The sequence below is a fragment of the Oryctolagus cuniculus genome, chromosome 7, assembly GCF_964237555.1.
Source record: "Oryctolagus cuniculus chromosome 7, mOryCun1.1, whole genome shotgun sequence".
Taxonomy (NCBI): domain Eukaryota; kingdom Metazoa; phylum Chordata; class Mammalia; order Lagomorpha; family Leporidae; genus Oryctolagus; species Oryctolagus cuniculus.
In genome coordinates, this window is record NC_091438.1 from 121,118,612 (window position 1) to 121,142,671 (window position 24,060).

General features: G+C 42.8%; 2 protein-coding genes across 32 annotated transcripts in view; one reads left to right on the forward strand and one right to left on the reverse strand.

Moving 5' to 3' along the window:
• The window catches only part of NRDC (nardilysin convertase), a 93,192-nt gene extending 70,697 nt beyond the window's left edge, over positions 1-22,495 (forward strand). For all 4 annotated transcript variants that reach the window (XM_002715099.5, XM_002715100.5, XM_051857772.2 and 1 more), the window contains 16 exons: positions 87-210; positions 605-691; positions 3,354-3,473; positions 4,970-5,021; positions 6,023-6,173; positions 8,784-8,911; positions 10,492-10,654; positions 14,764-14,795; positions 15,039-15,177; positions 17,118-17,165; positions 17,452-17,504; positions 17,890-17,973; positions 18,930-19,020; positions 20,450-20,566; positions 21,681-21,770; positions 21,912-22,495. In XM_002715099.5, coding sequence (XP_002715145.1) covers positions 87-210; positions 605-691; positions 3,354-3,473; positions 4,970-5,021; positions 6,023-6,173; positions 8,784-8,911; positions 10,492-10,654; positions 14,764-14,795; positions 15,039-15,177; positions 17,118-17,165; positions 17,452-17,504; positions 17,890-17,973; positions 18,930-19,020; positions 20,450-20,566; positions 21,681-21,770; positions 21,912-22,109 — 1,677 coding nt within the window. In that variant the 3' untranslated portion in view covers positions 22,110-22,495. The remainder of the gene's footprint in view (positions 1-86; positions 211-604; positions 692-3,353; positions 3,474-4,969; positions 5,022-6,022; positions 6,174-8,783; positions 8,912-10,491; positions 10,655-14,763; positions 14,796-15,038; positions 15,178-17,117; positions 17,166-17,451; positions 17,505-17,889; positions 17,974-18,929; positions 19,021-20,449; positions 20,567-21,680; positions 21,771-21,911) is intronic.
• Positions 22,496-22,783: 288 nt separating this feature from the next.
• The window catches only part of OSBPL9 (oxysterol binding protein like 9), a 181,739-nt gene continuing 180,462 nt past the window's right edge, over positions 22,784-24,060 (reverse strand). For all 28 annotated transcript variants that reach the window (XM_008265258.4, XM_002715101.5, XM_008265261.4 and 25 more), the window contains 2 exons: positions 23,792-23,927; positions 22,784-23,476 (listed from right to left, as the gene is read on the reverse strand). In XM_008265258.4, the coding sequence (XP_008263480.1) occupies positions 23,402-23,476; positions 23,792-23,927 (211 nt within the window). In that variant the 3' untranslated portion in view covers positions 22,784-23,401. The remainder of the gene's footprint in view (positions 23,477-23,791; positions 23,928-24,060) is intronic.

The window sequence follows — 24,060 nt, forward strand, 5'->3', positions numbered from 1 at the left end:
AGCTAGGATCATAGGGTTGTCTAACAGAAATGTGTTAGGACACAATTGTTACTATGTGTCTCTCCCTCCTTCCTTTCCTTCATTAGGTCATTGCCGAAGCCCTTAATCAGCTAGTTCCTCAAAAAGCAAATCTTGTTCTACTGTCTGGTGCTAATGAGGGAAAATGTGACCTCAAGGAGAAATGGTTTGGGACTCAGTATAGTATAGAAGGTAAAATATTTAACAACTCTACCACTTTTAAGTATATCTGATTCTCCTGGGAATTTCTATTTTTTCATAATTTGTTTGATGGTTTTTGTGGGGGAAAAGTATAATTTCTTTTAACATTTACTTTGAAATGAAAATTATTTATACTACCTTGTGGGGATTTTTTTTTTTTTGCTAAATTTATATCTGTATTTATGAATCAGTGAAGAAATCCTTTGTCTTGATTCTTTAGGGCTAGAGTTTTAAATTTTGTTATAGAAAATATATTCTCAAATGTCAGTTTACAGTTTTGCTGAGAAAGGAGAATTGATTTGTGAAGGGCAGTTGATGATGGGTTTGTTAATAAAAGAATTCGGAACTTTGCATTGGTTTTCAGATCTATTTTTCTTTTCTACAGATGTTGAGAACTCTTGGAATGAACTGTGGAAGAGTAACTTTGAATTAAATCCAGAACTTCATCTTCCAGCTGAAAACAAGTACATAGGTTGGTAAAATATCAGTCATACATACTCTACCCATGTGCTAGTAAAATGCACCTGAATAGTATGTTAATGCTGTAGCTGGTATCATTTGAATTTATATTTTAGATTCCCAGTAATATTCTCAGATGGGCTTTACTATGTTCTTGCTTTTCTAAGTAAACAAACTGAGGTTCAGTAAAGCAAAGTGAGTTGTTCAAGATTGTTTAGTTTTTGAATAGAAATTTAAACAGATATTAAGACTTTTTGAAGTTTATGTTTTTTCTTATATATCATAGCTTATGCTTTGATATCTTTCTCCTTAGGTATTGTCATTGTCTTGTAAAGTTGTTCTAGTGTTTTTCAAACTTCAAGGTGCAACTCATTCAATGTAATAGATTTTAAGATCAGTGTAGTGGGTTGTGAAAGCATTAAAAAATTGGAGTGGAAAGTAGCAAAATGCTATATATATAAAAAGGTTATTTTAAGAACTTTTCTTCCAGATATATATGTGTATCCATGTGTTTATCTATTAGCTTGCATTGGAAAATATATTTCTGTAAGTAGCAGAAAGAAAATTTGAAAATTGCTGATCCTACAGCAAAGGTTTTACTGGTGTTTATAATTTAGTCAGAACCTTCTGTTTCCCAACTATTCTACTACTAATGGGTATATATAGTCAAAAGAATTTTAAAAAAGCACTGAAACAAATATATGTACATGCATACTCGTGGCAGCATTGTTCACACTAGCTGAAAGATGAAAGACCCAAATGTCGTTCAGTGGATGAATGGATAAGCAAATTGAGACATATACAGATATTAGAATATTACTCAATCAGGGCATGTCTTTGGCCTAGTGGTTAAGGTGCCTCTTGGGCTACTTGCCTCCCGTATTAGCTTGACTGGGTTTGAGTCCCAGCTCTTCTAGCTTCTGCTGATGTACACTCTGGGAGGCAGCAGGTGGTAGATAAGTAGTTGACTTCCTGACACCCATGTGGGAGACCTGGATTGCATTCTCAGCTCCCAGCTTTGGCCTGGCACATTTCTGGCTGTTTCAGGCATTTGAGGAGTAAAGCAACAGATGGAAACTTTTTGTCTTCCTCTCTGCTTCTCAAGTAAGTAATAAAAATGTTTTAAAGTAGCAAACATAAAGATTATGTTTTTTAAAAAATAGTATTCACTCATGAAAGAAATGAAGAGGCTGGCATTTAATGCAGTTGTTAAAATGCCATTTGGTATTTCTACACATATTAGTATGCCTGGGTTCCAGTCCTGGTTCCACTTCTGCTTCCTGCTTCCTGGAATGTGTATCACTGGAGGAAGAAGGTGATGCTGCAAGTACTTGGGTCCACCACTAACATGGGAGACCTGAATTGAATTCCTGACTCTTGGCTTCAACCTGACCAACCATGGCTCTTACAGGCATTTAGGGAGTGAACCAATGGCCTTGAGATTTATTTCTCTGAGTCTTCCTGTCCCTGTACCTTTCAAATAAGTTTAGAAAAAAAAAAAAAATGAAGCACAGTATATACAGTATGGTATAATGTGACTCAACCTTGTCAATTTCATGCCAAGTGAAAGAAGCCAGATTTCAAAGGTCACATATTACATGAGTCTATTTATGTGAAATATTTGAACAGGTGAATCCATGGAGACAGAACATAGACTGATGGTTGCTAGGAAGTGAGTAATAGGAAATGACTCCTTAGTAGACATGGGGTTTCCTTTGGTGGTGATGAAAATTATTCAGAACAACATGAAAGTTGTGGTTGTACAACACTGTGAGTGTGCTGTGTCCCTGAAATGACCACTTTGAAGTGGGTAGGTTTGTCTTGTGTGATTCTCACCTCAATTAAGAAAAAACAAGCCTCTTTTTTTAACTCGTGTATATTGGACAATTTAGTTCCACATCTTGAACTTGAAACACCTAAACAAACTGGTTCTTTAGACTTTTTTTCATTCTCAATTTTCCTTAAATTAGCTATTTTCCCTCTACATGTTGATGAAACAATTTGTTTTCTTTAACTGAAAGGACAAATTTGACTTTAAGCAGAACTGTTTTGCAACCTGTCAAATATCCATGAAGTTGATGAAAGACCTTCTCATTCACGAATGTATTAATTCTGGAGTGTGCATTGTAGTACAGCGGGTTAAAGCTGCTGCTTAGGAGGCCTGCATTCCACCTCAGAGTGCTGATCTGGGTTTCTGGCTGCTCCTCTTCTGATCCAGCTTCCTGCTAATGCATCTTGGGAGACAGCAAATGATGGCTCAAGCGTTTGAGCCTCTGCCTCCCAAATGGGAGACCCCAAATGTTGCTCTGCCTTTCAAGTAGATGAAAATAAATAAATAAATACATTTAAAAGAATGTATTAATTTATTATTTGGGTGATATAACTATCTTAACCAAAGGTGGTCCTCACAGTTGAAATTGTTTTAGAAAGGTAAGGAAGAAGAATGTCTAAAGTTTAGTATATGTGCTGCCGAAGCGAGCACAGTGTAAAAAGTTTAGAATCTACTCTTGGACATTACAGATACTCAGATTTAGTTTAAGGCCAAAATAGGCTTTTTTTCCCCCTGGTATTGTTCTGTTACTTTATTTTGTCCCAGTATTTGTATTTAACTTATTTTTTACTTCATAATTCTGCTAAAATATCTGAATGAATTCTTACTCTTCTTCCTCTTTTAGCCACAGACTTCACTTTGAAAGCTTTTGATTGCCCTGAAACAGAATATCCTGTTAAAATTGTGAATACTCCACAAGGTTGCCTGTGGTATAAGAAAGACAACAAATTCAAAATCCCCAAAGGTAAAAAGTTGCCCTTCCTAAAAGGAGTAAAATAGGTCAAACAAATCTTTCTCAAGGCTACTTTGTATCAGCCCGTTCTCCTACTGTGTCTATTGCCTCTTCTCATCTTCATCTTCCCCTTCCATCTGAAGACCTTTTCTAGGGTTAATTGTTACATCCATACTGTGCTCCTGTGCTGTCAGAGAAATCCAGTTTCCAGAAAGAACAGTTCAAGCCTAGAGTGTAATTTGTTTTCAGATAATTTTTCTTTCAGTTGAATGAAAGCATAGACAGATGTTGGCCGTCTTAAGGAATTGGTGATATTAGTCGAACATTATTTTTTAAAAAATGATAGAACAAGAGTACACAAAGAGAATTGTTCTTAGACACAGTAGATAGACTAATGTGGCATTTTGTAAAGCCACATTCCTTCTGTAATGTTCTATATGTGTGCATAGCATAGGAATTTATTGATACAATTTGGAACCATAGACGAGTGCTGTAATCTATATCCCCATCTTCAAACACAGCTAATGATGCTGTAACTTGAGTTTATTGGCAAGGTGTTTCCACAGTTTTTCTTGAATAGCTTTTTAAGAGTTTCTAAAACTGTTCTTAATATTTATTCAGCCTTCCTGCCTTCCTTGAAGGGCTCTGCTCTGATTTTATGTGAACATGTGGTTGCTCTCTTGGTTTTTGGTTGTTTACCTCTGTAACATTTTCCCTGACTAAAGACATTGATAAATGAGTGTCTTCATAAGCATCTCTGTATCTGTTTATATATTGATCTTCTTACAGTGTGCCTTCTGGGGGCACTTTAATTGGAGTAGTAAATGTTACCTTTTAAAAAAGGAGTAAAAATTTAGGGCAAGTATTGTGGCGTAGCAGGTAAAGCAGCCTCTTGTTATGGTGGCATTCCATATGGGCACTGGTTTGTGTCCTGGCTGCTCCACTTCCAATCCAGCTTCCTGCTAACAGCAGGGGAAAAGCAGCGAAAGATAGCCCTGTCACCCACGTGGGAGACCCAGATGGAAAGACCTAATAGAGGACAGAGTTGGGCTGAAATTGTGGCACAGCATGCAAAGCTGCTGCCTGTGATACCGGCATCCCATACAGGTGCTGATTCGAGTCCTGGCTTCTCTACTTCCAATCCACCTCCCTGCAAATGGGCCTGGGAAAACAGCAGAAGATGGCCCAAGTCCGTGGGCCCCTTCCACCCAAGTGGGAGACCCAGATGAAGCTCCTGCTCCTGATTGCAGCCTGGTCTAGTCCAGGCAGTTGTAGCACCTGGGGAGTGAACCAGCAGTTGAAAGATCCATCCCTCTCTCACTCACTTTTTCTCTCTGTGACTCTTAACTTTCAAACAAATAAATATATTTTTTTAAAAGTAAAAATTTAAGATTTAAGGATTAGTTTATTATAGAATTAAAAAAAATAATTAAGGGAAAATAGCAAATGTACAAAATACTGCAAGTTTCTAGACCTCTATGTTTTATATGTGGTCTTTTATCTTTCAGCATATATACGTTTCCATCTGATCTCACCTTTGATACAGAAATCTGCTGCAAAGTAAGCAGTTGTCCTGTTTTCTGGAAAACTTTTTGATTGAAAAAATATTTTGTTTCAGATGGATCATTCTTTATTAGTATGTGAGCTGTATTATTGATTTATGTGGTTTTTTTTACTGTGTTCTAAACAAGTTATTTGAATCTATACTAACAATTAAAATGGAGCTGTTTCATCTCTAGTTTCATCTTTAGTACCCAGATTGGAAACATGCTGGTGGTTCAGGTGGTGATAAGAATTACTGGACTGGGAAAGTTCCTTAAAGAACAGTCCTTACTATAGACCAGGTTTGGTGGTTCCTGTTCTATAGTGAGACCGGGGGACCTGTTGATCTTCATTTAAAGACAGCTAAGGAATGTGATTTTGCCTTGTTCTTAGCAAATTAACTTGTATGTTTATGTGGTTAGCTGCAGTGTGGGAGTAGAGAGCCTGAAATGTGCCGGAGTCATAGGAGGCACTCAAGATGTATTAGTGTACTTCTTCCTTTCCTTTGCCACTTAACTGTAAAATCTACCCTTAGAATGATGAGCAACACTAAAATTTATTAATATCCATTTTGAAGAATATATTACCCTCCTCTTTCCTTCAAATTTTAGACATCTTCAGTGAGCTTAGACTTGGAGAACAGCCAGAACCTTCTGGCTAATTGTCATTGGTGCCTACTTATCCCATTTACTATATTGTGCTATATATATATTATAAATATTATATAAATTATATATTATATTCATATAATGTATAATTATGTACTTATTTATAAATATGCAAATATTCTATATAACATATGATTATATACATGCTAAAGGTGGAAGTTCTATAATGTACTTGTGAAACTGAGTCCAGAGTAAGCTATCTTTGCCCTTGCACTAAATTAGTGTCCAGTTTTACATTCTGAAACAGGGAATTTTCAACTTTCTTAAGGTAAAGTTTCTTACTCTACATTTTAACAAGTCTGTTTCTTCATGTCTCTTGCCAATTAATGCTGCTTTTTGCATCCTTTACAGTGTGGTCCTCTTTGATATCTTTGTGAATATCCTTACCCACAACCTTGCGGAACCAGCTTATGAAGCTGATGTGGCACAGCTGGAGTATAAACTGGTAGCTGGAGAACATGGTTTAATTATTCGAGTGAAGGGATTCAACCACAAACTACCTGTAAGTGCAAATACTCTGTTCTTACACAGAGCTTTAAGGTCACATTTGTGTTAGTTATACTTTAGTACCAAGCACAGAGGCCTGTGCATGGGTGCTGCATATGGGAAGATATGTTTATTAATGTAGATTATAATGTGTTTTCTTGGCTGGTGACAGCTGTGTTAATCTTGACCGACCATACATAAAAATGACATATTTTTCATTAATTACTGGCAATGCACACAATTCAGCTTATGCTTTAGGCTTGATTCACTTCCCTTTGCTGTCAACTTTTCTCAGCCAACTGGTATTCAGGACTGGATGGGCTAAATTTCTTACCTTACAAACAGATTTAAAGGATCAGGCGCATTGCCTGACGTAGAGTGGAACTCAGAAGTTTATGCCCTTTTTCCTTCCTCTTGCACTCTCCCATTGTCTCTAGTATGTGTGTCTTATTTCTCTTCTAAGTTTCTGAACCTTTTAGAAACAAGGTCTATATCATGTCATCATCTGTCTCTAAGAAAGGAATGTGTTCCAATGTAGTGTTGTCAAAAACTTCATAGGCAGAGGAAAAAATAATATGAAGTGCTAACTAAAAGAATTAAATCATTAAATACCAGGTAAAATGATAATATAATTTTATATTTAGGCTTCTTGGGTAAAGCATATATAATGTTAGGGTTTGGGGAACTGAGTCCATAGAAGAAAATTCTAGAGGAAAGGACCTACCAGAAGTTAGACCTGTATCCTGGCAAAACCCAAGGGGATAGCATAGAGCTACACTTTATGCCTTCATGCCTTTGCATTTATCATTTGGGAAGTATGTTTTGGAAAGCTTTTGAGAAATGCAAGCTATAGAGAAGCACGATCTAAATTTTACTAAGCTTAGCTAGCCTCAATATTAAAAGCTAATATAGAACATATGTATCTATGTATACCAAATTAGAGACCAGTTTCACCTATTGAATATAAATACAAACTTGCTAAAAATTTAAAAATTAAATTAGCAATATAGCAAAAAGAGTAACTTACCATGACCAAGTACCAGGAATGCCAGGGTTATTTTGTATTAGGAAGTTGATAGGCATAACTCGTTATAACCTGAGTCAAATGAGAATCACTATATGAATACAGGGGTAAATGCCAAAGTATCACTTGATAAATTTGAGTTGGAATTCCTACTAAATAGGAATTAAGGGAAATTACTTAAACACAATAAAATCTTTAATTAAAAACAGTAATAGCAAATGTTACACTAAATGATGAAATACTGAATATTAAAGCTGGAACAAGCCAAGAATAATCCATGATCACCTTTATTATTCATCATTGTTTTAGATGTTCTGACTACTACAGTAAAATGGGAAAATGGAATACAAAGTTTCTGGAAAAGAAAAATATTGTATATTATGTGATTATATGCTTAGAAACCCTAATATATTACTAAAATAAAAAATAATTGGTGGTGATGGCTCAAGTACTTGGTTGCTGCCATCCAGATGGAGATCTGGATTGAGTTCCCAGCTCCTGGCTTCAGCTTTGGATGACTCCTGGCCATTGTATGCATTTGTGGAGTGAACCAGAGGATGATATCTCTGTCCATCTGTCTTTCTTTCTCTCCCCCTCCAATAAATTAAAAAAAAAAAAAAAAAAAGGAGTTTGAGTGTGATATGACTGGGCATGAGACTGATCTGTCAAAATCAATGGCTTTTTTCCTGTAGTAGTAATAACCACTTAGTAATGGATGGTAACAAATCATTTACATTATTGAGAGAAGCAATAAAATACATAGCAGTAAATAGGAAAAGCATAGGACTTATTAAAGAAAATTAGAAATCTGGCCTGTGCCACTGCTCACTAGGCTAATCCTCTGCCTGCAGCGCCGGCACACCAGGTTCTAGTCCCTGTCGGGGCGCTGGATTCTGTCCCGGTTGCCCCTCTTCCAGTCCAGCTCTCTGCTGTGGCCCGGGAAGTGCAGTGGAGGCTGGCCCCAGTGCTTGGGCCCTGCACCCCATGGGAGACCAGGAGGAAGCACCTGGCTCTTGGCTTTGGATCAGCGCGGTGCGCCAGCCGTAGCGCGCCGGCCGCAGCAGCCATTGGAGGGTGAACCAACGGTAAAGGAAGACCTTTCTGTCTGTCTCTCTCTCTCTCACTGTCCACTCTGCCTGTCAAAAAATAAAAAATTTAAAAAAATAAAGAAAATTAGAAATCTTATTAAAACATATAGAAGAAGATAAATAAGAGTGAGACTCATCATATTTCTGGATAAGACATCTTGATATTATAAAAGTGTCATTGTTTCCCAAATTAATATATAAAAGTCATGTCATAATTAAAGTCATATTTTAGAGTAAGGGTGATGTTGGATAACATTATGTTAAAATTTATTTGGAAAGAAAACGTATTTCATGAAAATGATAGAAAAAGAAAAATCATTGTTCCAAATTTGCCAATTACTGACTGTTTCAGCCCCTGATGATTCTTTGAGGCATTACTACTTCTCTTACATCCCCCATAATACTTAGTACCATGTTGGGCCCCTGGTAAAAACCAAATAGAAACATTCCTCCCCTAAAACTCAGTGAATTTCTATGCTTTTCCACTTAAGGTACCTGTTTCTTTTCTTTTTAGCTACTTTTTCAGCTCATTATTGACTACTTAGCTGAGTTTAACTCCACACCAGCTGTCTTTACAATGATAACTGAGCAGTTGAAGAAGACCTACTTTAACATCCTCATCAAGCCTGAGACTCTGGCCAAGTGGGTATACACAGGACCAGCTTATGTTCTGAGGGCCCGAAAGTATTCAGATTGCGGGGGATCAGGCTATAGTTTCAGTACCAGTTTACAGACATACTAGAATTTCTGTGGTTTAGAAATCCAGTTTATTGGTTTACAGGAGTTCTAAACCCAGCTTAAGTAGCTGTCTGTGAACAGGACTGAAAAGAGCCTATAACACTTTATGAGAAACTAGAAGTATAAAAAAGGGTATTTTCTCCATTCCTTGTGAGTAAATAACAGTTAAAGAAGTGCTGGCTTAGTTGTAGCCCAAAATTGTTTCTTGGTGCTTTTAGTGTGTTGGGTGGTTTGATGAGTAGCTGAGTTAAATTGCTTAACATTTCACTTACCTGGCAACCTGAACTATCCAGAATCCAGCCATGGTTCCACAAAACAGCTAGAAGGCCATGGGGCAGTATATGTACTAATGCTTAAATCCTCTGCTAACAGGCAATTGGACTGTCCATCAGAACCTTGTCTTACTTTAGTCCAGGGTTAATGGTAGCTATAAGATAACTTTGTGCAAATCAGAAAAAAAAAGTATCCTTTGGGGTACCTGTCCGCAGGAGGAACCTTGGTGGGAGGCACAGCAGAATCCTCTCCTCTCCGAGCAGACACAGCCCTTTGTGTGCCTGGCTCACAGATCCTTGCTTGACCTCCTTTCTGAGCATCTGTTAATGATGAGTAAACCTGGCCTTGTACACAAACCCTGCTCTTGACACAGTTATAATTAACCCATCAATTACTAGAATTGGAAAGCAAGGGAAGAGGGCATGTAAGAATTGATAATCTGATCATGAAATTAGAGTACAAAAATTAATAGCCAAATATAAATTTGAGAATTGTCTGCAACTATTGATATGATGAATAGCCCTGTGTACCCACTAACTCCTGAATATTATTTTATTTATTGAAATTCTACTTATTAAAATACAGTAATTCCTGAAATTTACTTTATTAAAGTGTGATAGAATAATAATATACCTCTGTTTACTGAGGATTTATTTACTAGATCTATTATAAGAAATTTGTTTATATATTCATTTAATTCTTACTGAAGCTCTTTGAATGGGAGGCAGTATTGCTTTCCTTGTATTACAGGTAAAGCAACTGAATCACAAATGTTAGGTAAATTTTCAAGTTCAAACAACTTATGGATGGGGGAAGGTTGTAGAGATAGGGGTGGAGTTAGTCTGATTCTGGACTAGAACCATTACTTATTCCATTGTCTGTGCAGTAATAGATATCCATAATGGTAGACTTCAGTAATTAATAACATGTTAATGAGATTTCAAACCAGAATACTGGCAATTTTAAATTGGCATATGACTAGGTATCTGGCAAATTTACTTTTGGGAGATATTTTATGTGCAACTAAGACAGATAAATGCATTGTCAAATTGGTTACTAAATCTATTTAAAAGTTTGTGTATGCAATTTTAAATGCTTTTTGGTGATTATGTCCTCTTGTGATAGAAATTGTCTATCTTTAGAAACATGTTATCAGTAAAAACTTGACAATTAGGTCATGAAACCCTTTTATCCCCCTGTTCTTTGTACAGAGATGTGCGGCTTTTAATCTTGGAATATGCCCGTTGGTCTATGATTGACAAATACCGGGCTTTGATGGATGGCCTTTCCCTGGACTCTCTGCTGAGCTTCGTCAAAGAATTCAAATCTCAGCTCTTTGTTGAAGGCCTGGTACAAGGGAATGTCACAAGCACAGTGAGTGTGGGGTGTTCTGTTAGCGCAGGTGGGGTCTGAATGTGTTAAGAACTCAGCAGTTGCATTAGTCCTTCCCTAGCTGGGGAGCTTTGCCGTTTCGGCAGGCCAGTGTTACCATCTTCTGCTTAGGACGGAACTCGATCCCTCTGCTGCTGGGCGGTTCTCTTGTGAGGGAGACTGCTGATAATGAATTAGAACTTTGAGTGTCTGTGTGGGCCTCAAAAAGTTAGTGGAAATGAAATTTTTTTTGACAAGTAGTGTTATAGACAGTGAGAGAGAGACAGAAAGTCTTCCTTCTGTTGGTTCAGCCCCTAAATGGCCGCTATGGCCAGTGCTGCGTCGATCCGAAGCCAGGAGCCAGGTGCTTCCTCCTGGTCTCCCATGGGGTGCAGGGCCCAAGCACTTGGGCCATCCTCCACTGCCTTCCCGGGCCACAGAAGAGAGCTGGACTGGAAGAGGAGCAGCTGGGACTAGAACCCGGCGCCCATATGGAATGCTGGCGTCGCAGGCAGAGGATTAACCAAGTGAGCCACAGCGCCGGCCCTGGAAATAATATTTTTAAAATTATTGCATTTTCCATGACTTTTGAAGACTCCTTGTATGCTGTCAGTTATATTTATTGAAGATACTGTGTGGAAACCAGGAGGAGGGCAATGATAAAGAGCTGTGTACATACATACACATCACCTGAACCTGCATGTCCAGCTAGGGAGCTATGACTTCATCCTGTAGCAATGGAGAACTTTTGAGATTCAAGAAGATTTGTGGATAAGAAATATCCAGAGAAACTCATTATGAAGCTATTGTAAAAGTTGATGTGAAGTATGATTCTACTCATATAAATTATCAAAAATAGTCAAAGTCATAGAAATAGAAAGTAGAATGGTGATTTCCAGGGGTTGGAAGATGGAGGAGGAGAGAAAGTAGTTTTTTTTTTTTTTTTAAATGGATATAGAATTTCAGTTTTGAAAGATGAAAAAGATCTAGAAAACTATTTCACAATAGTGTGGATGTAGCTAACAGTACTGAGCTATACATTTTAAAAAATTATTTATTTGAGGCCGGCGCCGCGGCTCACTAGGCTAATCCTCCGCCTTGCGACGCCGGCACACAGGGTTCTAGTCCCGGTCGGGGCGCCGGATTCTGTCCCGGTTGCCCCTCTTCCAGGCCAGCTCTCTGCTGTGTGCAGTGGAGGATGGCCCAAGTACTTGGGGCCTGCACCCTAGGGGAGACCAGGATAAGTATCTGGCTCCTGCCATCAGATCAGCGCGGTGCAGGCCAGCTCTCTGCTGTGGCCAGGGAGTGCAGTCGAGGATGGCCCAAGTACTTGGGCCTTGCATCCCATGGGAGACCAGGATAAGTACCTGGCTCCTGCCATCGGATCAGCGCGGTGCGCCGGCCGCGGCAGCCATTGGAGGGTGAACCAACGGCAAAGGAAGACCTTTCTCTCTGTCTGTCTCTCTCTCTCTGTCCACTCTGCCTGTCAAAAAAAAATTTTATTTATTTGAAAGGTAGAATTATATATAGAGAGAGAGACACAGAAAGAAAGAGATCTTCCATTTACTGGTTCACTCCCCAAATGGTCACAATGGCTGGAGCTGGGCCAGGCCATACCTGGGAGTGAGAAACTCCCTCTAGGTCTCCCATGTGGATGATGGGGGTCCACATATTTGGACCACCTTCTGCTGCTTTGCCAGGCACATTAGCAGAGAGCTGGATTGAAAGTGGAGGAGCTGGGCCGGCGCCGCGGCTCACTAGGCTAATCCTCCGCCTAGCGGCGCCGGCACACCGGGTTCTAGTCCCGGTCGGGGCGCCGGATTCTGTCCCGGTTGCCCCTCTTCCAGGCCAGCCCTCTGCTGTGGCCCGGGAGTGCAGTGGAGGATGGCCCAGGTGCTTGGGCCCTGCACCCCATGGGAGACCAAGAAAAGCACCTGGCTCCTGGCTCCTGCCATCGGATCAGCGCGGTGCGCTGGCCACATCGCGCTGGCCGCGGCGGCCATTGGAGGGTGAACCAACGGCAAAGGAAGACCTTTCTCTCTGTCTCTCTCTCTCTCACTGTCCACTCTGCCTGTCAAAAAAAAAAAAAAAAAAAAAAAAAAAAAAGAAAGTGGAGGAGCTGGGACTTTAACCCATGTTCATGTGGGATGCCAGTGTTGCAGGCAATGGCTTAACCAGCTGTACCACAATGCCAGCCTTTCCTACCTTATTATTTATTAAATACTTCTCTTCATTTATTTGGCCTACTTCAGGCTTCTTCATTTTTCACCTCAACTCTTTTTTTCTTCCTTTTTTTTTTTTTTTGGTGGTAAAGAACCATAAAGTTTATCATCTTAACCATTTTTAAAAGTGTAATAGTGCCAGCATTATAGTGCAGTAAGTTACGCTGCTGACCATGATGCCAGCAACCCATATGAGTACTGGTTTGAATCCCAGTTGCTACCATTCCTATCTAGCTCTCTGCTAATGCACCTGGGAAAGCAGCAGAAGATGGCCCAAATGCTTGGGCCCTTGCCATCCAAATGGGAGACCCAGATGGAGTTCTGGGCTCCTGGCTTTGACCTGGCCCAGTCCTGGCTGTTGTGGCCATCTGGGGAATGAACCAGTGGATGGAAGATCTCTGTCTCTTCCTCATTCTCTGTAACTCTGCCTTGCAAATAAATTAAAAAATAAAATAAAATAATAACAGGAAAAAGTAGGTAGTCAAAACTCACTGGCTGATTATATGTGGGGTTAAGGGAGGAAGAGGAATCTACGGTGATGCCACATTTCTTTCCTGAACCAGTGGAGCAAGAGGAGTGGTAGGACTGGGAGCAGATGAGGAGTTCTGATACAGATTGAATGGATAACGCCTGTGGGACCTGTGACTAATGCACCTCTCCCAGGCGAGAGTGCTTCTGTAGGATGCTCCCGCCGAATTTTCGGCTGTTGATAACTTTCTCCATGGCTTTTTTTTTTTTTTTTTTTTTTTTTTTTTTGACAGGCAGAGTGGACAGAGAGAGACAGGGAGAAAGGTCTTCCTTTATCATTGGTTCACCCTCCAATGGCCACCGTGGCCGGCGCGCTGCGGCTGGCACACCGCGCTGATCCGATGGCAGGAGGAGCCAGGTACTTATCCTGGTCTCCCATGGGGTGCAGGGCCCAAGGACTTGGGCCATCCTCCACTGCACTTCCCTAGCCACAGCAGAGAGCTGGCCTGGAAGAGGGGCAACTGGGACAGAATCTGGCGCCCTGACCGGGACTAGAACCCGGGGTGCCGGCGCCGCAAGGTGGAGGATTAGCCTAGTGAGCCGTGGCGCCGGCCTTCTCCATGGCTTTCTAATTTCTCAGGACTAGCCCTTTTGTGAAATATATAAATGGTTACTCTTGAAACTAGCTGCTTTCTGTCCCCCACCCTCTTCTGTCTCCATCCACTTGCCTCCAAGAAAGCTTTAGTTTCTGTCCTGCCCATAAAATGAATTCTAAAAGTCTCAACCTACAGCAGTCAGAGCAGAAATAGCTGTTTTTTTGTTTGTTTGTTTGTTTGTTTGTTTTTTTTAATCAGCACAGTGTGAGTACCAGACAGGGACTTTTGGTCCAGAGGACTTGGTACCATGAGTGGGCCATGGGAGAAACAGCTTTGGAGAAGAGTTCACCCTTTCCATTAGCTTATGTACTGTAGAGAACAGAAGTCTTGAGATGGGCAAAGGATGTTTTCACTTAGTGTAAAGTTTATTATTCTATTGCTTACTCTCTCCAGACTCTGTGTCAGAGGGCTCATGTTTCTAAAACACAGTCACAGTTGTTATAGAGGGCATAGCCTCCTAGGGTAAACTGACACTGAACAATTAAATTTGATCCACTGGGGCAAGTGTGAGGATGCACAGGTAAATGAGAGTGGCAAGGGAGCCAGAAGAGGAGCTGTAAGAATCACCTAGCATTCAGCAAACATAATCAATACGGAATCATTGAGTGATCAGTTCAGTATGTGGGTGGCAGGCTGTATCTGTCTTCTCAGTGTTATCTAGGACTCCCCAAGCAATTAGATAATTGAAATTTCCTGATTCTGGGTAAAATTATTGTCAAGCAGGCTTAATATTACTCTTTGTTTCCTTTTATTTTTTTCCCATTAGGAGTCTATGGATTTCCTGAAATATGTTGTTGAGTAAGTATTGGTTTCAGTTTTGTCTTTGAGGTTTGTGTGTTCTTACCAGCAAGAGAGCATTGAGGTCTCAGTTGGTTATCACTCAACCCACAGCTGAAGTATTATCTGTAGTAGACTTTGTTGAGGCTTGGGTAAACAGAGCAATTCAGCAGGAATGGGGAAAGGCCTGGCTTCTTCACAACATTTGGGTGAGGGCAAGGGCGTCAGGGCACTGCCTCGTGACCCATGCTGATTCTTTTGCAGCAAACTGAACTTCGTGCCTTTGGAGCAGGAGATGCCTGTGCAGTTCCAGGTGGTTGAGCTGCCCAGTGGCCACCACCTGTGCAAAGTGAGAGCTCTGAACAAGGGTGATGCCAACTCTGAAGTCACTGTGTACTACCAGGTCAGTTAGCCCCACTGCATGGCCGCCATCATGGCTAAGAACCTTTCGGGTCCTAAAGCCTATGCGATGGTCCAGAATACCTGGAAATGAGTGACCCAGTGACCTTCGAGGCCTTTTTGTAGTCGCTTTTGTAGAATAATGCTGGGGCCATTTGTCCTCTTGAAGCAACCGTATTTAAAAATGGCTCCTGTCAGTAAAATGGGTTGTTTTCACAATCACAGTGAGGTCTTGTTTCTTTAATCGCCTGACCACCATCTAGAGGGACAGGGACCGGAATGTGGATGGAAATTCATTCCTAGATGTCCCCCTGATAGAACCCCAAGTAGCAGAAGGATATTTGTTAAAATGACAGTTTTGAAAAAGAAACAAAAGTAACCATAGCCAAGCAATCAGCATACAGTAAACAGAACAATTATATTACAGTCATGAAAGTTTCAAAGCACCTGAGGAAGGATTCATTATCTCTGTTTTATGGGAGACAAACCCAAGGTTTAGAGCCTCTTTTATTTGAGGTCATACCTGCTGGGTCTCTGTCCTCAGATTCTGTGTTGTTTCCACACTATTCTGGAAGGATAGACTGGAATCTAACCCAAGGAAGTGCTTTCCAACAATTGCAGTTTGCCCTTAGCCTGCTCTAGCCCCTGGTTCGTCCCACTCATTTCCAGGGCTGTGAGAATCTTCCCTAAACCTGCGCCTATCCAGCCTGATCCCCGACTTCCCAGTTAGAGTTCTCATAGCTGCTACTGTGGTCCTGGCTTCCCTGCTGGGCTTCGGGTGACGCTGCCTTATCATCGGGCCCTGGGCCCGAGTCTTATCCTGACACTCTCCTTGTCTAGTTGCCTGAGAAAACTCAGCCACCTGATGTCATGGCCATCTCTGTTTTGTGAAGCTGAGCCCTGCCCTGGCTCGGTTTAATGAGTTCTTTGATTCAGGTGCAGCAGCGGTTCTGGAGCCTAGGTTGGGTTTTGTCTTTCCCTAGAGGCCCAGCTTCTATGCAGATCCTGTGTCCCTGGCTCTAGCATGGTGACACGCAGTCTTTATCTAGTCTGACCACCAAGGCCAGCTCCTGTAAGTGGTACAGCCTGGCCCTGCCTAGCCCTGTCCACACTTCCAGTATCTGACTGCCCAAAACCCAGAGCAAGGAATACTTGCCCAGAGTTGCAGGCAGCTTCATGTGGTAAGGTTCACTGTGAAGGTGTCTTTCTTAGTCACTTCTTAGCACTAGCTTCCAATACAAACTGCTTCTGCCCTCCACATGGCATTTTGGCCCAGAGTATTGACACCAGGTTTTGCCTGGTTTTATTGCTGCCCTTTAGATGGGAACAGGAAATCTCAGCACTGACTAACCAGGGCTGTCAGGAACACAGCCCTTAGCCTTTCCTCCAGGGCAATGGGAGGGAAAAGAAATGAGTGTCAGAGGAGCCCAGGAGAGAGCCTGGGGCTGGGGCTGCGCTGGCAATACCCTTGCTTGCTGACCTCCTTCTTTGAGGCCGCATTACTTTGCCAGTCTCCAGGGCAGCCAGGAGGTGGTCCCCAAGCATGGTTTCTGCCTCTTAGATATTTTTGTTATGAACAGTTTTGGGTCCCTATGTGTTGCTACAGAAATTCCTTTTTTTCTCCTGCATGAATAAGGTCCAGATATCATTTTTGAAGCCCCAAATTGGCTCTGTGTCCTTAAGATCCTGGGGGCAAGGAGCTTTGCAAGGTCGTCAGACACTGCTGGGCTCACCTCCATGTCCACCTCTGATTTCGTGCTAGTGCTGGGAATGTAAGCAGTCAAGGACATTTCCTGTCTAGTGGGAAGGCAGAGATGTAAATAAAATTGTTGTTGTGTGGCAGTAGAAGGAAGAGAGGAGTGGGGTGATTGAGGAATAGCTGGGTTATTAATCCGCTCTGTATGCTGTGGCGCATTGGTGATGATTATGACCTTCTCCTTCCAGTCGGGCACCAGGAGTCTAAGAGAATACACTCTCATGGAGCTGCTTGTGGTAAGTCTATGAAGGCGCATGGAGGTCTTGAGGAGCCCCTGACCCACTGAGGTCCAGCCTTTCTGCTGGGGGCTGGGGACCTGTGTGGTCAGAGACCTTTAACGGGAAGGTAAGAAGGTCATTTGGTATTCTCACCTGGGACACGTGGACAGGGCGCCTGGGCTATTTAGGAATAAGGTAGTAGGGAGGCTGGACTTTGGAGAAAATGTAGAATACTTAGGGGGGATGGAAGGGCGGTTGCTCTGCTGGAAGGAGCTGGGCTGATGGGGAGTGTGTTGAATTGCAGATGCACATGGAAGAGCCTTGTTTTGACTTCCTTCGAACCAAGCAGACCCTTGGGTAAGTCTGCTGGCAAAGCCTGAGCTCAGATAGGATTTGGGGCGTACTTTGCAGGTTGAATGCCCTGACTGAGCAGTCTCTCAGAGCTCCATACCTTTAAGGAGTAACGCCTGCTTGTCAGGACTTCAGAATTTGCATCCTGGACTATGATTGGGTTTTTAGTTTGGTCAAAACCAAAAGCTAGCTTGTGGTTTCCAGTTCAGGAGAGGGTTGGAGGGACCCTGTAACCTGAGAATTGAAGTAGCTGCATGCACATTTATGGGTCTTCTTTCGAGACCTCCAGAGGTCCAGAAACAATAGGTGGCAACCTGCTCACATTTAGTGCCTCTGAGGGCGGGGCCCATGTGACCAGCTGAGCTCATGGAACTCTTCTCCCTGGCTGCAGGTACCATGTCTACCCTACCTGTAGGAACACATCCGGGATTCTCGGGTTCTCTGTCACGGTGGGGACTCAGGCGACCAAATACAAGTAAGTGATTGTGTAAACGCTCAAACTATTGTTCTGGCCACGGAGAATGGGGGCTACAGGTGCTTCCTTAACCTCAGGCGACTCCGACCAAGTAGGGCTTGCTCTGTTAAGTCACTGGGGGAAGGCGAGAAAATTCTCGCTGGCCTGATCCAGGACTAACCAGCCACTGGATGGTTCCAGTAGTCTCAGGATTTTGCCCCAAAGTCCTGTGATACTGTGCAGGGCTTGCCAGTGTTTCTTCAGGCAGACCTGAGGACAGAGAGGCAGGGATGCCATGGACCTGACATTCATGCTAGAACCAAGGTGGTCGGGCACACCTGCACGCTGCCTCAGAAGGGCTACCAGGAAATTGGGTTGCATGTCAGGCGCTGGGGCTACTGGGGTCGGGGGTCCCTTCCCTTCACTTCCCTCAAACCTTAAGGTAAAGTTTTGAGGCCTGGGAAAACATCTCAGCCTTTGTCCCCAAGTACAGGGTACTTCAAAAGCGTGAGGGGAAATGGGATGAAAAGATCATGCAGGGATGCGCATTTGGTGCAGCAGTTAAGACGCTGCTTGACCTGCCACATCGCTTATCGCAGTTCCTGGTTGGAGTCCTGGCTTCTCTGCTTCTGGTCCGGTTAGTGCTGACATGCACCCTGGGAGGCAGCAGGCAGTTGCTCAAGTACTTGGGTCCCTGTAACCCATGTGGGAGACCCAGATTGAGTTCTGGGCTTCTGGCTTTGGCCTGGCCCAGCCTTGGCGGTTTGCAGGGATTTGGGGAGTGAACCAGCAAATGAAAGATCTCTGTCTCTCTGTTTCAAATAAAACGGCAAAAAAAAAAAAAAAAAAAAAAAAAAAAAAAAAAATTTCCATGAACCTTTTGAAGTACCCTAATGGTAATCCTTAGTGTCTTAATCATTTCCCTCTGCTTGATACGAAGTCTCTGATGGCTTTTAATTGAAGATGTTTTATTTCAGCTCTGAAGTTGTTGATAAGAAGATAGAAGAGTTTCTTTCTAGCTTTGAGGAGAAGATCGAGAACCTCACTGAAGATGCATTCAATACCCAGGTGACTGCACTGCCTGGTCATTCGGCCCTGGTGTATACAAGCCCTTAAGACACCAGACACAAGTCTTTATTTGCTTATTTTAGTAGTAGTATTTGAGAGGTAGAGACAAAGCTCCCTTCCTCTTGGTCAGGCCAAAGCCAAACACCAGGGACTCATTCCATGTCTCTCACATGGGTAGCAGGGCCCAACTACTTGAGTTGTAACCTGTTGCTTCTTAGTGTCTGCATTATTAGGAAGCTGGAATCAGGACCTGGAGCTGGGACTTAAACTCAGGTACTCAGATGTGGGATGCAGGCATCTTAACTGTGGGGAGCAACTCGGACTATACTGTTACTGGAATTAAGACTTATTCTATGCATCTGCTCTCCCACAATGTGGCGCTGGGAGAGGAGCGTACAGCTTCTACCCAGCTGCCTCTCACCAACTTGACAAGCTGCAAGAGCCGCTCCTGATTGGAGGAGAGCGGCGCGCTCGGCGTGTGGGTAGCAGAGCACGGATTGGTGGAGAGGACTATATAGGAGGAGAGAGACGGCATGGTGGTGTGGGTTGGTTGGAGAGTGCGTTGGAGAGTTCGCGGGGAAGTTCGTTACTTCGTTCTTTCTCACTTCTCTCTACTCATTCTTGCTTTGGGAGTTTGCTGTTTACTTATTCTTACTTTACTATAGAAAGGACTTGTAAAAAAGGGAACAACAAGCGTCCGGTCCGGTGCGGCTCCTCCGCGTGCGGAGGAGCAGCAAATAGTGCCGTGACTCGGATATGAAGCCTAGGCAGGGTTCTGTGTCGTTCCTCCACGAAGAGGGGGAGCGACATAATGGTGCCGTGACTCGGATATGAAGCCTAGGCAGGGTTCTGTGTCGTTCCTCCACGAAGAGGGGGAGCGACATAATGGTGCCGTGACTCGGATATGAAGCCTAGGCAGGGCTTAGTGTCGTTCCTCCACGAAGACGGGGAGCGACATAATGGTGCCGTGACTCGGATATGAAGCCTAGGCAGGGCTTAGTGTCGTTCCTCCACGAAGACGGGGAGCGACATAATGGTGCCGTGACTCGGATATGAAGCCTAGGCAGGGCTTAGTGTCGTTCCTCCACGAAGACGGGGAGCGACATAATGGTGCCGTGACTCGGATATGAAGCCTAGGCAGGGTTCTGTGTCGTTCCTCCACGAAGAGGGGGAGCGACATAATGGTGCCGTGACTCGGATATGAAGCCTAGGCAGGGTTCTGTGTCGTTCCTCCACGAAGACGGGGAGCGACATTAACTACTAGGTCAAATACCCACACAAACACAGTCTTAACAGTGCTGTGTGCCAGCCTCTTTTTCAACCACAATGTTCATCTACCTTTACCTCTCCTTATCATGGTGGCAGGGCTGGCCAGGGCTAATTATTCTGGCATGTTGCCATGCCTGAGTGACTCTTTCTGTGGGAACAGGTCACAGCTCTGATCAAGCTGAAAGAGTGTGAGGATACCCACCTTGGTGAGGAGGTGGATAGGAACTGGAACGAAGTGGTGACACAGCAGTATCTCTTTGACCGGCTTGCCCATGAGGTAAGTTTTCAGAGAAAGAGCCCTGATGGAACTGGCGAGGGTTCCTGATTCTACACGGGTCACAGGTCCAAGAAAAACAGTATAGTGTGGAAGAGAAACCTGGGACTTTTGTCCTGGCTTGATTCCACTAATTATGTGCCCATTTCTTGATTAATCAGTTGTTGTTTCCAGACTTCTCTTGCTAGCACATCCCTTAGTGATTACGTGTTAAGGTCTGGCACCAAAGTGTTAACCCTAAGTCACTCATTCACCTGCTTGGATCAGGGCAGCTCTGTATTTGTGTTGTATGCTTAGGTTTACCACAGGATTTTATGGAGAAAGGATTCTGTTAACAAAAACTGAGGACTAGTCTTCATGGAATTCCTCCTCTAAATTTAATGATTCCAGGTACAGATGTTGACAGCTTTCAGCTCACAGTACAACTTACAGAAAAGAGTTCTGGGTTGTGCAGTCCAGTGGTGCCTTGGATAATGTGTAATCCTATAAAGTGTGAATTATTTTTTAAAGATTTATTTATTTGAAAGGCAGAGTTATAGAGAGAAGGAGGCAATATCTTCTACCTGCTAGTTCACTCCCCAAATGGCTGCAATGGCTGGAGCTGGGCTGCTCAAAGCTGGGAGCCAGGAGCTTCCTCCAGGTCTCCCACATGGATGCAGGGGCTGATCTTCACTGCCTTCCCAGGTGCATTAGGAGGGAACTGGATTGAAAGTGGGGCAGCCAGGACTTGAATTGGTGCCCATATGGGATGCCAGCTTTACCCGCTGCTCTGAGAGGCAGAGCTGCTCACTTTAAGAAAACTGTTTTAGCTCATCTGTTTTAATATTTGCTGAATTTTCTCAGAGTGTGTAAGTACCATGTTTATGAGCTGTGACATTAATGTGACAGGTTTCTAGCTCAGTGTATGGTGTTAATTAGGGTAGCGACAAAACCGATCTTCCATAACATAACATAGGTTACTGTTAGGAAATGGTGTGTCATAAAGCTTCCCCTTTAGCCTTCTCTGGAGCCTGGAGTGCTCAATGGTAACCAAGGCCCAGGCGGGCCTGGGGGTTTTGTTTAAGAGCCATCTTCCTTCTGAAACATCTGTATTTCCTGTCTTCCCTATGCCTGTTAGATTGAAGCACTGAAGTCATTCTCAAAATCAGACCTGGTCAACTGGTTCAAGGCTCACAGAGGACCAGGAAGTAAAATGCTCAGTGTTCACGTGAGTATGGTTAATTAAGTGTAGTTCCATGCTTTCCAGGGTTGTCATTTCTCAACTGTGGGCATCAAAGATCCAAAATCGGACTTCACCCAAATCTGGTCAGCAACTTGTTTCTCACATCGCATCTTTGGCCTTTTCCAGGTGGTTGGATATGGGAAGTACGAGCTGGAAGAGGATTCCAACTCTTCTGGTGAGGATTCCAACTCTTCTTGTGAAGTGATGCAGCTGACCTACCTGCCATCCTCTCCTCTGCTGGCAGACTCGACCATCCCCATTACTGATATCAGGGCTTTTACGTCAACACTCAGCCTTCTCCCCTACCATAAAATAGTCAAATAAACTGCAGTCTTGTTGGCCTGAAGCAGTGTGTATTTAAAAATGTGTTTGTATTTTATGGAGTTACACTACTGCTGCTTTAGGGCTTCTCCTGGAGTTTTGCACTGGCATCACAGAATCTGATTGACTTTTTATCCCTCCTGAGACTAACCACCCAGGGTAGTAGCCGACAGGAGAAATCTGCTGAGCGGGCCCACTGGGAGCACAACACTTGCAAGCAGCAGTCTGGACAGCCCTGGCCTGCGTCCTCTCAGACTGAGACTCCTGCCCGTGAGAGGCGCTGCTGTAACTGATGTGTCACTAGTACCTAAATGCTAGGTACCAATACCTGTTTTTGTTTTTTAATGTATTTTTAAATAAAGATAGTTCTGTATTTCCCTTCAGAATGAGCCATTTGCTCCTGTGGTGTTCTTTTTGTTTCAGTGTGGGGTGAGAATCTCAAAGTCTACACTATTCTAAAACCTTCTAAGGGATAACGTGTTGGTAGCCCTACATATTCTGTATGTGCTCAGTGAAGACTGTGGAACAGCATGGTGAGGGCTAAAGTCACAATAGAAAATACAGAAAAGGATGGCTCCTCCCCCGATTTCAGAGTCCTGTGAGAAGCTAGCTCCTCTATTCGGGGGTGACAATTAACTGGCTTCTAAGTATAGCCATAAAAATAAAAGCACATTGAAAAAGATTGGAAAAATTATTTTATGAAGCTGTAGGAAGCACTGAGTATAATTAAACTGTAATCCAGCATTAGATACAACTTAGTTCAATTCCAAAATAAAAGTTATTGTAGGTGAAACCATGAAATTTCCTTAACACTTGATTTTAAGTACATTGAGCTAGTTTTCTAAAACATCTCTGAGGAACCAATATTTACAGTAGATGGAGTATTTATGAAAAAAATCTCAAGTATATTTGTATTTATATATACGTATATATATAGAGAATCCAAGATTACATGAACTAGGAAACAGCTTGTATATCTGAATAGCAATACTAGCGTGGCGAGCTTGAACTTGGATTTATAAATGCTGTTCAGAGCACAAGGTTTTGAAAACAAGCAGACACCTTGTTTTCAAAACCTAAAGTTTTTCTCAGGACTGAAGTCAAAATTGTAACTGCCACACAGGAAGAAAGGGAGACTTTTCCTGCTGCAATTGTTCCTCTGCGTCGGCAAGTCCAGTATCCCTGAGATAGGGGCCACGGCGACACGCAGGGAGCGCCGAGGTTCTCCCGCAGAAAGACTCTGCCTGATGGCACCTGCTGTCCTGGTCACTGGGGTGAACTCTGTGTTTCCCAACCTAATGCTTGGCAGCACCAAGACGTTTCAGCAGTGGCTCATCATAAACCCAACATTCTCCATCTTCATGAAACAACTGTTGAGAGAAAGGAGGAGAAGGTGGTTATACTCTTGCTTTGTACTCCTGTGATGCACTTTCCATTATTTCATATCTTCCCCCTTCTGCATTAGATGGAAAGTGTTTCATGTCAGGGCCAGGGTTTATCTTATTTATAAACATTTTTGTAAGCATAATATGTATAAACATATGTATCTTGTTTATAAACATAACTGGGGTTATCTTATTTATAAAGTGTTTGAAACTTCGATCTTCAGTATTCATTCAACAGAATTAACGAGTTACTGCTCAGGGTCCAGGTGAGAGTGAGGAGGCAGGGGCAGGCAAGCTCACCCTTGTCTCCCACTGAATTTCCTTCTCCTTCCTTTCTCGGGCTTCTGCTCTTTGTCTTTCTTCAAGTCTGTGCTTTGCTTCAGTGGCTGCATCAATGTCTCTGATTTTTAGATTGAAAGTGACATCCTTCCAAAGACTAAAGAAAAGAATCAAGAAAAAGTAACAATCTTGAGAATGAACGTCTATGCAGCCACCTCTGAATAAAGCATTATAGTAACTGCATACATCAAATGGCCTTAAGTGTTCATAGGCACTGGAGGACTAAGGTA